The sequence below is a fragment of the Pseudorasbora parva genome, chromosome 17 (assembly GCF_024679245.1).
Source record: "Pseudorasbora parva isolate DD20220531a chromosome 17, ASM2467924v1, whole genome shotgun sequence".
Lineage (NCBI taxonomy): Eukaryota > Metazoa > Chordata > Actinopteri > Cypriniformes > Gobionidae > Pseudorasbora > Pseudorasbora parva.
In genome coordinates, this window is record NC_090188.1 from 28,415,600 (window position 1) to 28,429,080 (window position 13,481).

At 38.7% G+C, this 13,481-nt stretch overlaps 1 protein-coding gene and 1 long non-coding RNA gene across 4 annotated transcripts in view; one reads left to right on the top strand and one right to left on the bottom strand.

Moving 5' to 3' along the window:
• The window catches only part of kcnh5b (potassium voltage-gated channel, subfamily H (eag-related), member 5b), a 77,143-nt gene that overhangs the window by 15,507 nt on the left and 48,155 nt on the right, over window positions 1–13,481 (bottom strand). For 2 of the 3 annotated variants that reach the window (XM_067420928.1, XM_067420930.1), the window contains 3 exons: window positions 12,967–13,166; window positions 12,631–12,883; window positions 6,748–6,944 (listed from right to left, as the gene is read on the bottom strand). In XM_067420928.1, coding sequence (XP_067277029.1) covers window positions 6,748–6,944; window positions 12,631–12,883; window positions 12,967–13,166 — 650 coding nt within the window. The remainder of the gene's footprint in view (window positions 1–6,747; window positions 6,945–12,630; window positions 12,884–12,966; window positions 13,167–13,481) is intronic. The other variant, XM_067420929.1, reaches the window with a different exon arrangement.
• LOC137044691 (uncharacterized) lies at window positions 8,639–11,808 on the top strand. Its single transcript, XR_010898631.1, has 3 exons — window positions 8,639–8,776; window positions 8,947–9,101; window positions 11,705–11,808. It is a non-coding gene; the product is annotated as an uncharacterized lncRNA (long non-coding RNA).

Genomic DNA, 13,481 nt, shown 5'->3' on the forward strand with positions numbered 1-13,481 from the left:
TTTCTTCACAAAAAGAGTACATACTTTTAGAACGTAGTATAAGTAGGCAAATTGGCATTGGCATTGGCATAGGCGAGACGCAGCATCTGTTACTCCTGGATTTCACTTCCCAGTATCCTCTGCTCATTATTAGTTAACCTTTTTCACCTGTGTCTTGCTTGGTTTAGTAATAGGGATGCACCGATACCATTTTTTCATAACCGATCCAATATAAAAAATTCTGTATTGGCCGATACCAATCCGATACCAATGCAGTTTTGTTTAAAAATTCTATGCAGAATTTCTAAACCTTAGTGTGTTGAATTGATAATCACTCTTTTGTGAGTTAAACACAATCAACTAAATACAGACAACTTCATTATAAAGGGAAAAAAACATATATTTTTAATATTGAACACTACTTTAATTTTTAATATTGAACACTACTGATAATCGTTTGCTCAACTCGCATTTTCCTCTATTAACTCCAGTCACGCCGCAGCTCTTCTGCCACTCAGCCCCGGCAGAGGGTGCGTGTTCCGGCGGGAAAGTGACGTAGATGCATCCCCTCTATTATAATGCAGAGTGCCACAAAGCGCATATGCACATACCGAGCGCAGGATGATGCGCTTGAAGCAACATGGAGTCAAGGCGCGCAGCACTCCATCCGCAATGAGAAGCTCAAAATACAAAGGGAAGATATATTGACGTGTTGAGTAACAACATTATCTATGCAATATCTTTTTTTTTTTTTTTTTTTTACAGTTTAACATTTCAGTTACAATATGTGAAGAACAATAGAATAACTAGTCCAGTATGGTGATCTAACAGACACCCGGTAGAAAATAACACGATTTACAGCAATAAACAGCAAGATAAAGTAATTTTATGAGAAACCATAGAGCGTTATCAACAGATCAAGCATAATTACAGGAAGAATGAATCATCTTGTAGAGAATATCATCGTGTTGACTGTCATAATATTATATTATGTCATCATATTATATTTATAAAAGAAATGTAGGCTGTACCGAGTCTTTCCGGAAAAAAACGAGCGCCTGGAGGCGTATCGTGTGGGCGGAGCTAAAGAATCACGAGCGCGAACAAAGCGTTGACGTCCTTAAGTGTGGAGAAACCCATGGCTATCGATCTCAGCTAATACATATATGATCCAGAATCAAATTCGGAGGCTGTAATTGAACAGGAGAAACAACAACAGCAGGACGTCCGTCACCCATCACCCAGCAAATGCCGCACCCATCTGTTCACCCATGGGCGTGCTGGTCTGAAAACAAAGTGTGTTCAGGTGCATTGTTGCCATGTTGCTATTTTGAGGCAACTGAAAACGGCATTGACCAACAAAAACCTGGTCTATAGCTGCAGTATTTTCTGTGTCATTTAAAGTCCCTGTTATTAATGTGTGCCAATAACAACATGTGTACAATCTGCTTATTAGACACACAGGGACGTGCAGTTGCACACAAATATTTTTAAATATTAAATATAAAAGAATTCCTCTCTGGAGAAGCCTTCAGTCTTTCTACTCACAAATTCTGTCATGTAAATAGTCATGTTACTTTTATATATATACTTTTATAATTGCATGTTACACCCAAAAACACACCAATGCCTCATTACCAGACTAGGTACAACCCTTTTGGACCATGCGCCTGACACGCAAAACTGTTTTTTTCCATCCTTAAACAGAGTTGGACACACGCTACGACCGTTAAAATAGGGCCCTAAATAACATTTAATATATTGAAACTGTTCAAAAGCTGCAGGGAAATTTTGTTTTGCTTCAGCATAGATGTAAGACTCTTTGACAGGGTAAAAGCAAGTTGGGAACAATCAGGGTGGGAAAAAGAAATAACATTACGGAAAGAGGGAAACAGAGAAAGTGTATATGAGAAAAGCTTTTACTGTGTTTTGATTTATTCATATCTGACCATTAGCCTAAAAACACTGTGTTGCTTGTAGGTTTAAATGGGTGGTGTTGTTTTGTGTGCACACGTGCGTGTGTGAGTGTGAGTGCGTGTGAGAGAGAGAGAGAGAGAGAGGGGGGGGGGGGGGGGTCTTGAGGGGAATTCTCTAAGAATAAATGGCTTGCTAGTGTAGTGTATTGAGAGAGAATTATTTATACAATATTAAAGCAGCACTTGGCAACTTTTGCTCTCGGGGTCCCCCTACAGTTGGGAAAAAATAATGTCCTCAACTACTATCGAAAGTTCTGTCATCCTACAACAGGGGATGCCATCGCGCATGCATTTGTTGACATGACAGCCCTGATAGCCCTGAACTAGTAATTGCGTGGGCCGTCTCATAACCCGCGGACCCCGTATGTCTATTTAATGGTCGCGGGTGCGGGGCGGGTTATAAAAATATATACAGTGGTGCGGGGCGGGCCAAATAACTTCATAAAAGCGTCCCCGTGGGTTGGTGCAGCACTAACAGTTCCCCTGAACACTGCAGGAGGAGTTTTTACATGCAGGTGTTCTTCTGGCGCGCGTGTGAAATGTCTGCATCCCAGGTACAGTCAGTGGCATATGTTTCAGCATGTCATATGAATATAATTTCATGGGTTTTATTTTTTTCAAACGCCAAATAATCATGATGCTCACGTTTACAAGCCAGCGTTCTCATATTAGTCTATTGGTTACCGTTTTACAGAATCTATATGATACTTCAGTTCAATGTTTGAGTGGTAGCTCACCGTAACAAGCATGACAGCATCGGTCGGGCACGCCTCCTTCAGCTCACGCCGACGAGCAAACGCTGGTCCAATGTTGATCCTCGTCCTGCCTTTAATCCCATCACTTTTTCGTTTCCTCTTATTGCTTTCCTCCAACAAAACCTTTTCTTTCTTATTTGTCTGTGCTGCTTCGGACATGACTATATTATCCGACGAACAAAGTTGGGCTCGCACGTCCGAATTTAAGGAAGTGTGGGTGTTGGTGGAAGTGACGTATATGCCGTAAAGCAATCGAATTTTGTAGTTCTATTTGTTCTCGGGTTACTACCCAAAACCCGAAGTTTAAAAGTACGATTAAAAACGATACAGACCCCATCAAGCTATGGCAGACGTGTCATTCAACCTATTTTAAGTCGATGTATCATCACAAGAGTCTTGAAAATATATTATGAAGGTTGAAAAGTTACCTAGTGCTGCATTAATTGTTTTAAAAAAGAGAGAAAATACTGAGGGAAGCAGCAAACAATGAGCTTCTAGTCAAAAGCCTGGTGATAAAGAAAACAAAAGTGGAAATGAAGAATGAGTAACAACGAGAAGAAAACAAAAAAGGTAATATTTGAACAGTTGACAGAAAAGGACTGTACATGAGAAATAAAGAGGAAGGAATGAAGAGAGAGTGAAAATCTTAGCTCAAGGATAAGTCCCAACATACTGAAGCTTACATCCAATGGGTTTCCCCCTCTTTGACACTACTGACCCAGATCTACCCATAATCCCCCTGATGGCTATGACACATCTTTATACTTTGTACTGTATCCAATAAGATTAGGGGAATTGTTGGCAATTGTGGCTTATATCCAATCAGAGCTCTGGCAGCTTAAAGGGTTAGTTAACCTATTTATTTACCCTCATGCTATAATTTCTTTTCTTTACACATGAAGATTTATTCAATAAATTCAAGTTCGATTTGCAGAAATAAAACCACAAAAAACCCAAAACAAATTCCAAGTCTTTTTAAAATTATAATGTAGCTTTCTTTGGGAACCAATCAGAATTTATATTAATATTTCTTTTTTCCTAGTAAAAATTGCCATCCAACTTCACAGTATAAAAAAAGTAGCTCAGCCATACACAAAACAAAGAAATCATACATGTTTGGAATGACATGAGGGTCAAATAACAGAATTCTCGTTTTTAGTCAAACATTGTGATGGGTTGGCTGTATAGTAGGATCCAAAGACAATGATGCGTGAAAGAATGAATAAAGATATACTTTAATGAACGGCAAGAGATAAACGCATACAACCCCACAAACATAACTTCAACACAAGGAGAATTGAAGGCATGCATACACAGAGGATGATTAACAGAATGGAGAATAGGTGAGGACTTATCAGAAACCATAGTAACAAACAAGAACTCAGGCAATGACTAATTGGAGGAGGGCAAAGAGCAGGCAGAGGAAAACACCATTAAGATTACGACTAGGGAAGAAATAAAGGTGGGCGGAGTCAGGGCAGAGACGAAGGGACCAGAGCATAGACAGGAGAAGCAGGAGGATGACCTAGAGTCATAACAAAGGACCATGGAGGGAGGAGCCATGGTGGAGCCATGGTAGAGGAACCAGGCAGAACCAGGGAGATGAAAGATTGAGGTGAAGACTGTGGATGTGGAGACAAAGGAGGAACCGAAGAAGTAGGCGTGACCAAGTTGGAGGCATGGGCTTGACGGACCCGGGCAGAGACTGAGGGAAGGAAGAGCCTGGTGTAGCCAGAGGGGTGGAGGGTTGAGGCCAATGTAAAGCACTTTGGTGTAATTGATTGAAAATGTGACTGAAGCTGCTGACTACAAGGTGTAACCAGAGTCTCGATGGACCAAGGTGGAGCCAGAGTGAACCGGACGGGACCTGAGGGATGGCAGTCCATTGTGGAGCCAAGGGAGCGTTAAAACATGAAGGATGAAACAGGTGGAGCTGATGGGTCGAATGGCTAAGGTGGAGTCCAAAGCTTGGAGGCTTGAGGTGGAGCTAAGGGATCCACAAAACAAGGGGGAGCCGATTAATACGAAGTCTCTGGTGGATCTGTGAACCAAAGCGGAACCTCTGGAAGAGAGAAGCGGAGATGAGGCAGAGTGGATGGTTTTAGCTGTAGAGGAGGGAGAGGAAGGCTGGATGGGACCATCCACAACAAAGGAAATTTGGTACTGGGAATAACCAGTGAGAACTTGGAAATATTCAGTGATGACATGGAACTGGCTGGGACTGGCGGTGACTGAAGAGCAGCAAAAATCTCATTCAGCTCATCATATAACATGACATAACCAGTGACAACTTGGAAATATTTAGTGATGACTGAGATGATATGGACCAGGCTGAGAACAATGTTGACTGAAGTGCAACAAAAGCCTCCATTCAGCTCATCACACAATGTATTTACACAGCTTTGTTTATCTTCATCACCAGTGGAAGGGAGGGCGAGTTTCCAGACCATTTCCATGAATTCCACAAAAATGCACTGGATGCCGTTCATTGTTGCCAGCTCAAACACCTGGACCAACTCTTTATTAGGCTTGTGTACCAGGATGAAGATGGCCTATGGCGTTCACACTGGCTCAATCTTTGTGGCAGGCTCAGGCTCATCAGCTGTGGGCATGGCTGACAACTGGCTGGCTGCTGGGGCTGGAGTGGGGCTGGCAATGCAAATGGTAAACAGAGTCATTTTGGACAAGAACCCAATCCAGAAAATCAGCCAATGAACCTCGAGGACCATCTCTGGGCATGCATGCCGTGGAACACTTATTCAAGCTGGCTTGAAGAAAAAAAACACACACAGAGGGAGCGCCTCAGGGAGCGGGTAAGGCAAGCCAGGTCTAAAAAGTCTCTGTAGTCCTCTAGGCAGGCATATGGACAGCTGGAAAAACCATTAAATATATGCCAATCGAAATGTTATGGTCTCGTGTTCAGTCGCAGGAGGGTTCTGTAGTATGATCCAAAGACAATGATATGTGTATAGTACACAGAATAAATAATACTTTAATAAAAAATGTTTTGGTTTTTGTTGGTTTAACTTAAAAAGTTAAGTAACCTGGTTGCCTTAAAATTTTGAGTTTACTGAAATTAAAAATGTGAGTTGATACAATGAAGGAAATTTGTTTAATAAATAGTAACTCAAAATATTTTTGTATCTGAACCACATGCATTTTTTAATAAATCATGAAAATAGCACTATTTGGCATTTTTCACTGCGTCATCAGAAATAAAACACACACAATTACCCAATATGCTTATAAAATCTTTTAATAATATTTTAATAAAGGTTGTCGAATCTCAAAAAATGTTCATTGTATTAACTCAAATTTTTAATTTCAATTAACTCAAAATTTTAAGGCAACCAGCTAACTTTTTTTCTAAATAATTTTTTACAGTGAAGAGATGAATGCATACAACACCACCAACATAATTTCAACAATGAACCAAGGAGAATTGCAGGCATAAATGCACAGAGGATGATGAGCAACAGAATAAGGAACAGGTGAGGACTAATCAGAAACCATAGTAAAACAAATAACTCAGGCAATGACAATGACCATAAAACCAAATAAGACAATAAGTAAAACTTAACACAATCGTGAGCAACATAGCTTTGAAAACAAGCCTGATATGCTTCAAATTGGGATTCATATAATTTTAAACTTCATTCTCAGTATGTCTCTTAATATATCCATGATAAAATGGCATATGCCAGGATCTTCTAATCATGGTAATGACTCTCTGGATAATTCTGTTCTTTAAACACTCTTGCAGATTTGATTAGTATCAAAGAGTAGCTTGAAAGAATGTAATGATCTAGGTTAAAATATTTAATGAATATAAAATACAGTTAATGTTGTAATAAATGGACTGGGCAAACAATAAAGAAACCTGCTGACTGACACGGGCACAATAAATAGGACAAGTTATTTGACTGAATAAAGTTGAACACAGACAAACAAAGGAGTCTGAAATGCTGGCCTATGTAAACACTGACAACAACCCTATCAGAAACAATGAGAGAAGTGTACTTGCTAATGTTTCTCACCCTTTTACGTAGGTTGCAGGTGAGAATGAGGTTTCGGGAGAAGGAGTTGGCAAATGCTGTGTAAAAATCCAACACCTTCAACAGGGCTTCTCTCTTTATGATGTGAAGATCACAGTATGTTAACGCTCGAACGTTAGCGCATGAGTGGGCCAAAGTCGTCTCCTTCCAAAACACATCACCAAACACGTCCCCTTTTCCTGAGAGAGCAAAAGGACAAAACGATCTGATTATAAAAGAGAAGATTATAAAGATATTTAACAGAGCAGAGAGTTAGTGTGAGATCAGACTGCATTAATTGCTGTCAATCCAAATGTATCATCTCTTAGCAGGGTTAAGCAGCAGAATGATCAAATCTGACATTTCAATTAATATTATCTTCATAGATCTAGAGACAGGCACCAACCTGAGCAGGAGAATTACTTTACTGGACTGGAAAAAGTTTAGCTTACTCTATTTAAAATGGGTAATTAAGCTACAAATTATAATTGTGGATTACTCACTCACTTTCCTTTCATTCTGAACGCACATTATTGTATTTATTGAGTGAAGCTGAATAAAGCCAAAAAATAGCTTTGTTAAAAAAAAAAATAGTTATTGTTTAAACACCCTCATGTCATTGCAAACCTGCATAACTTTCTTTCTTTTGCAAAAGATGATAATTTGAGGGTTGTTTTTGAATATATGCTGAAAACTTTCCCCAATTTCCCTTGCTCTGGTCTGTTCCTTGTACAAAGCTATTATATGGCTTCAGAAGATTTAGAATAGTGCTTGTGTCATATGAACTTTTTGGTGTTTTTATCCCGTAAAAATTACTATCAACTTTTATAAAAAATATATTCTTCAAAAATCATTTGGGTTCCATAGAAGATAGAAAATTGAGGGTGAGTAAATGACTTTCATTTTCTGGTCAAAGGTAGATAGATAGCGGTAGATCATTTCATCCATTTTGTGACTTACATCCTGAAACAAATTATCAATAAAAAAGAAAGTAGGACAGGGACTTGGTTAAATCCATCAGCTGTTGATTCGATGGAGGCAGATTTATTTTGAGTTTGCAGTCGATTGTAAAAAAGGGATGGGTTTATGTAGACTAAATGATTGGAGAAGTCTGACGTTTCACTGGAAAGTCGAGTCGAGTTACAAAATCACAAGCTGGAAAAAAAGAAAAGATTGGATGAATTGTTCACAATTGTTTAGAAAATAGGGTGGATTACCATTTGATGCCAACCTTAAATTTTAAAGCCACAAGAAACTCAAAACTCTTCAGAAATGCAATAAGTGTAAAGCACAAAAGACAATAAACTTAAAGCTCAGGTATCATTATTTAATTATCTCTTATTTTCAGAACTGAGTGAAAGAGCAAAGAAACATTGAGAGAAAGTAAAAAAGCAGGATAATTGCTGCATTAGATAAATGTGGTATTATCAGAGAGGAGTGTAGCTGTCTCTACTCGTTTGAGACACCGAAGATCAATGGCACACTGATCTCTCCCATCACTTTCCACAGATACTTGGCGCCAGAGACCCAAAATAGACCATCAACCTTCAAGTGCCAACACTGCACTGATTCCATCGGACGCAGCAGTGCTGAACATGCAGCTACCACAAGAAATATGGCAAATCAAAAAAGCTTTTGTTTTGGTTGGTTCAGTTTTTTTGTTTTTTTTCAGTCTAATATTTTAGATGCTAAGCTCAGCATAATCTCACCACAGTCTGTCACAGGTGTTACACACTTATTTCTAGTAGCAAAACATATTTAATTGGCTGCACATGCCAGACTAATTAAAACACAATTAGCAGCTGCTTGGAATGCATTCACACATGCGCTCCAATCAACCTTTCTAAGCAAAACTGAAAAATCCACCATTATACACCAGAAGTTGGCTTGTCAAGCGCCATTAAACTGTACAAGAAGAACTGAAAAATCCTCTTTTCCTGAATATCATTGTTCTGGTGTCATCTTTATAACAAAGCAAACCACTCTCATGTCAACCCTAATAATATGTTGTAGGCTGCATGCACAAGAGCTGGTAAGTTGCTTTTAATACAATATAAACTTAATTTCAACAATTAATTTGAACTTAATACCAGTTACAAATGGATTTCCAAGATTCATGCAAACAGTATTATAATACAAAAAAAATAAGTTGAGTTTCACACGGTCTGGATGTTTATTTTGATTCAAACATGCTGTGTGCAGCAGATCTGGTCTACAGAGACTTTGTAAAGGGCTCTACTGAGAATTTAAAAGCAGTCGTATCCCCGAAGAGACTGTGGGGATTTACAGTTGATCTCAGACAGAAGTCACCAAACATGGTCTCCAAGGAGTCATGTTACCATGGCACTCTGTTACACGTGGGTACAGTTGAACCCATACCTTCAGGATCTGGGCTGTAATATTTTATAGTGTGTGTAGACAGGAGGTTGAGAATGTTAGGTGGGATATGCAAATATACAGCAGAAAATGAGGCTCTGAGATCAAACTAAATTTAAAGAGATAGTTCACCCAAAAATGAAATGTATTATTTACCTTATGTTGTTTCTGTGTGATTTTCTTTGGTTACACTATTTTGATAGTAGAGTTGGGTATCGTTTTGGTTTTATACAATTCCGGTGTAAAACCAGTACTCTTAAAACTGTAACCCAACTACAATAGGCCTAATTTAACACTAAATAACAGCACTAATACTAGTGATATTACAGCACTAATAACAACAAAGTAGTATATATACTTGGTCTGCTACAAACCAGCTTCAGTTCAGCATTATTTTGCATTAATATGACCATATTCTTTGGCTAAATACAGCTCTGGAAAAAATTAAGAGACCACTTAACATTGATTTTTCAATGTTAAGTGGTCTCTTAATTTTATCCAGAGCTGTATTTTAGAACGCGACCGGTGACCGGTGACCGGTGAACTCGGAGAAGAATATAGTAAACTATAGTAACTTATATAATGTGCGTCTGATATGAATAAAACACAGTCAAATTATAACTGTCAGAAAAGAGTTATTGCCACTTCCATAGACATCAGCGTGTTTTTGCTGCTACTTATGTGCAAAACACTGAACCGTTGTGATATATGCCGAGCGCTGAGTGTGTCTGTCTCTGGCTCAGCGCCAGCCAAAGCATGCCAAAAACACGTTCGATGGCACTAAAATGAGGAACCATCTGCGTTCTGATTCGGTCTGGTACATACTTGGTCTGGTACGGTCTGGTACATTGTTCCAACACCCATGACCATTAGTAATTTTGCAACTACATGTCAACTAACTCTTATTTGATTATTATAGACTGCTAGGGGTTAGGGTTAGTAGAATAAGATGACATTTCAAAGTTACTTATGCTGCCTTCACATGCTATCGGAATTAAATATCCAAGTAAAAATTTGCCCTAAGCTCGTAATCACAACTTCAGAAGTGGGTAGAAAATTTCCGTTAGCACATGAAGGTAGTATTACTGAACACGTTGATTGGTTGAGTTCATGCAGCATTTTGATTGGTTGATTCCACGCAGCATTTTATTTTAACCACCATTTTTAAAAGTGTGTTGCGAATGTTGGCAGTAAGAATTGATTGCTATTCAAATCAACAATGGAGTTTAAAATATACAACCAATAACGAGGTTCAGGCTTTATTAAGCTTATATGTAGAGGACAAAAATCCAGCGGGAACTGTAAAGTCCTGCGACGTTCTACGTCACCGGACTATTTTGCCTAAACTTCACGGTACTTTAGACCAGTGGTTCTCAAACCTGTCCTGGGGACCCCCAACCAGTACACATTTTGCATGTCTCCCTCATCAGACACACCCAATTAAAATCTTAGAGTCTCTACTAATGAGCTGATGATTTGAATCAGGTGTGTTTGATGAGGGAGACATGCAAAATGTGTACTGGTTGGGGGTCCCCAGGACAGGTTTGAGAACCACTGCTTTAGACCATCATGGAAATGCAGAGCAACAGGTCTGGGAGAGAAAAACTTTCCTATAAAAAAAAGCTCCTGGGACAAATTGTTCCAGTAATTTTGGTGGAATGAGGCTTTATAATCAGTAGATTTCTGTTGGGATCCATCAAAATAAAGTGCTAGCAAATATTAAGCTCTACTCTAATGACTGGTAGTTGCAAAGTACATCATCTAGAATAATATGGATATATTTGAAAACACACCTTTTTTTCCCCTACATTTTGGTATTCTGTCCACACTGAAACAGCGTTTTTGTCCTGGGAAAGCAGAGCCATTTGAAGAGGCTCTCTGGATTAATTAGTGCATACATAAAAATAAAAAAAGCTTGTTTTTTCAATGTAGTCAACTGAAAATGTAGGTATTTGAAATTTATATTTACATTTACAGTAAAATGATTTAAACGTTATCCAATGTTTCAGTGTGGAAAAGCAACTGTGTGGACGGAGAGCATTTTGCTACAAAAACACTGGATTACACTTTATTTGAAGGTGTTGGTGTTACAGTGTAATTACGGATTTAAGTACTGAGTGATATTAAGTAACTACATTTACTTACTATAGGGTTAGAAATAGGGGTTGGTTTAGAGTTAGTTGCATGTAATTATGCATTTATAAATATTACTACAGTAACTACATGTAACACGTGTAACAAGGACACTGTCAAATAAAGTGTTACAAACTACTCAAATGTATCCAGATTAATGTAGACAGATACTTTTTGAAAGATCCTCTTTCGTGTTCCACAGAAAAAAGAAAGAAAAAAAAACATACAGGTTTGGAACTGCATGATGGTGAGTAAATGATCATAGAATTTCCATTTTGGGAGAACGATACCTTTAAGTAAACAAGTGACAGTTGGGTATGATTTTTTTTCCCATACGCACATTTACAGCAGTTCTGTTAAAGATAGTCCAGTGAAAATTGTTTTGGGTAAATGTGAGCCATATGGATAGATGTGACTAATGACATAATTTCTTCTCATACGTCTCCTGTAGAGCAGCACAACAAGACACCTTGCTAACTCAGCTCCCCAGGAGCCCATCTTCCTCTGCCCAGACACCCACCACCCTCCTGGGTACAGAGAGAGATACTGTGGGTCTAGGCTTCCTACTAAACTGGAGGAGAGACAAGGCCTCAACTTAGCAGCTATTAGAAATGAATGATTAATGGCGCTGTATGGTTCCATTCCTATGACAACTAAAGGGAGAATGATAATCTTTTGCGATTTCAGTGAAGCAGCGGATTGAAAGTTTAAAAGTGAGATAGTGTTTGTAATGGAAGTCACAATCAAATGAATGATGTCAAAAAGAAATCATTTAATCTCTGAGAAACATATGCTGGTTGTTATGTTGTGTCACAGATCTCAGGGACTGCTTTTTAAAATAGTTGTTTATCACCATGACAACCAAAATGCATTTCTAATGTAGAAGTCAAACTCTGACAGAAAGACATAGTAGATATTGAGAGATACTAATAGATGGACAAAATGTCCAGAGCATGTATTAAGCCGGGTGCACACTGTACGATTTATAATAGTCCTTTACGATTGTTGCTTGTCAGACTGAATATGATCCCCGCTGTAAGCCATGTCACCCTGTAGGATCAGTTGTCATAAATGTCAGACTATATGAGAGTCAAAAAATTGATGCACGCAAGAATCATCAATCTGTGACATGTTTGGTGATTGAGAGCTGCATTTACATGCGGAATAGAAATTGCTAGCAAATAAGAGCAATCTCTAGCATTAATTTGGATCATGGCTTTCATTAAAAAAGGGAAATTAGGAAAAAACGAAGCGATCAAAGACTTCAGATTTTAAATCAGAGGAATCTTTTAGGATTCACCAAATTTGTCTCAGATGGCCAAAATCATAGAGTGTAAACCCGGCTTAAATCAGTGCAAAAACAGTTACCAAACGAACCCAGTATAGCGATGACCTCGTCATCCTGGATGACCTCTAGTGATCCTGACACCACAAAGCAGAGCAGGTCCACGCTTTCACCTGCATGGAAGATGAGGTCACCGGGGGCGGAGTGTATCATTTGGAACTCAACAGCCAAAGAGCGCAAACATCCGTCACTGGCCAGTCGGAATGCTGGGTGCTCGTTGAACACATTCCTGTTCAGGTGCACGCAGATATCCGCCCGCATGTCCTTTGGGCAGATGGAGAGCACCTGTGCACATGTGAATTTCCAATGTAGAATTTTCCAAAAATAATAACATTAAAAACTTCAATCATGCAACCGTTCAGTTTCACCTTCTCTGTGTCGATGCCTTTGGACATGGACCACGTGGAGACAATGTAGTCCATCACTCTCTCACTGAGGCCTTTGGGCACCTGGTAGAGCTTGAGGAAGTCTCGCACATTATTCAGCATTTCATGATAACGGTTGGTGTTTGCATACATCTGCTGGAAAATGGTTGTCACATTACCGAAGATGGTGGCGTAAAGGAGAGCTATAGGACAAGAGGAGAGAAGAAAAATTGATATTTTAAACATGTATATAGTGTTTCTAAATGTCACTTTTAATAAGAATAATACATTTTTTTATTAATTAAGTCAAATCATTTATTTTCAAACCCATTACCCAAAAAGCTTGTAATAATGAAAGGTACTGGATGTCATTTGTAAAAACATAAACAGAAAATTAGAACAAGTACAAACAAATATATTTTTTTGTTTTTAAGTACTTTAAAATTTTACAGTGGGACATCTTTTATAGGAGGACTGAAGACGAACAGTCGAACATTTCTCTGAATGTACACAATGTA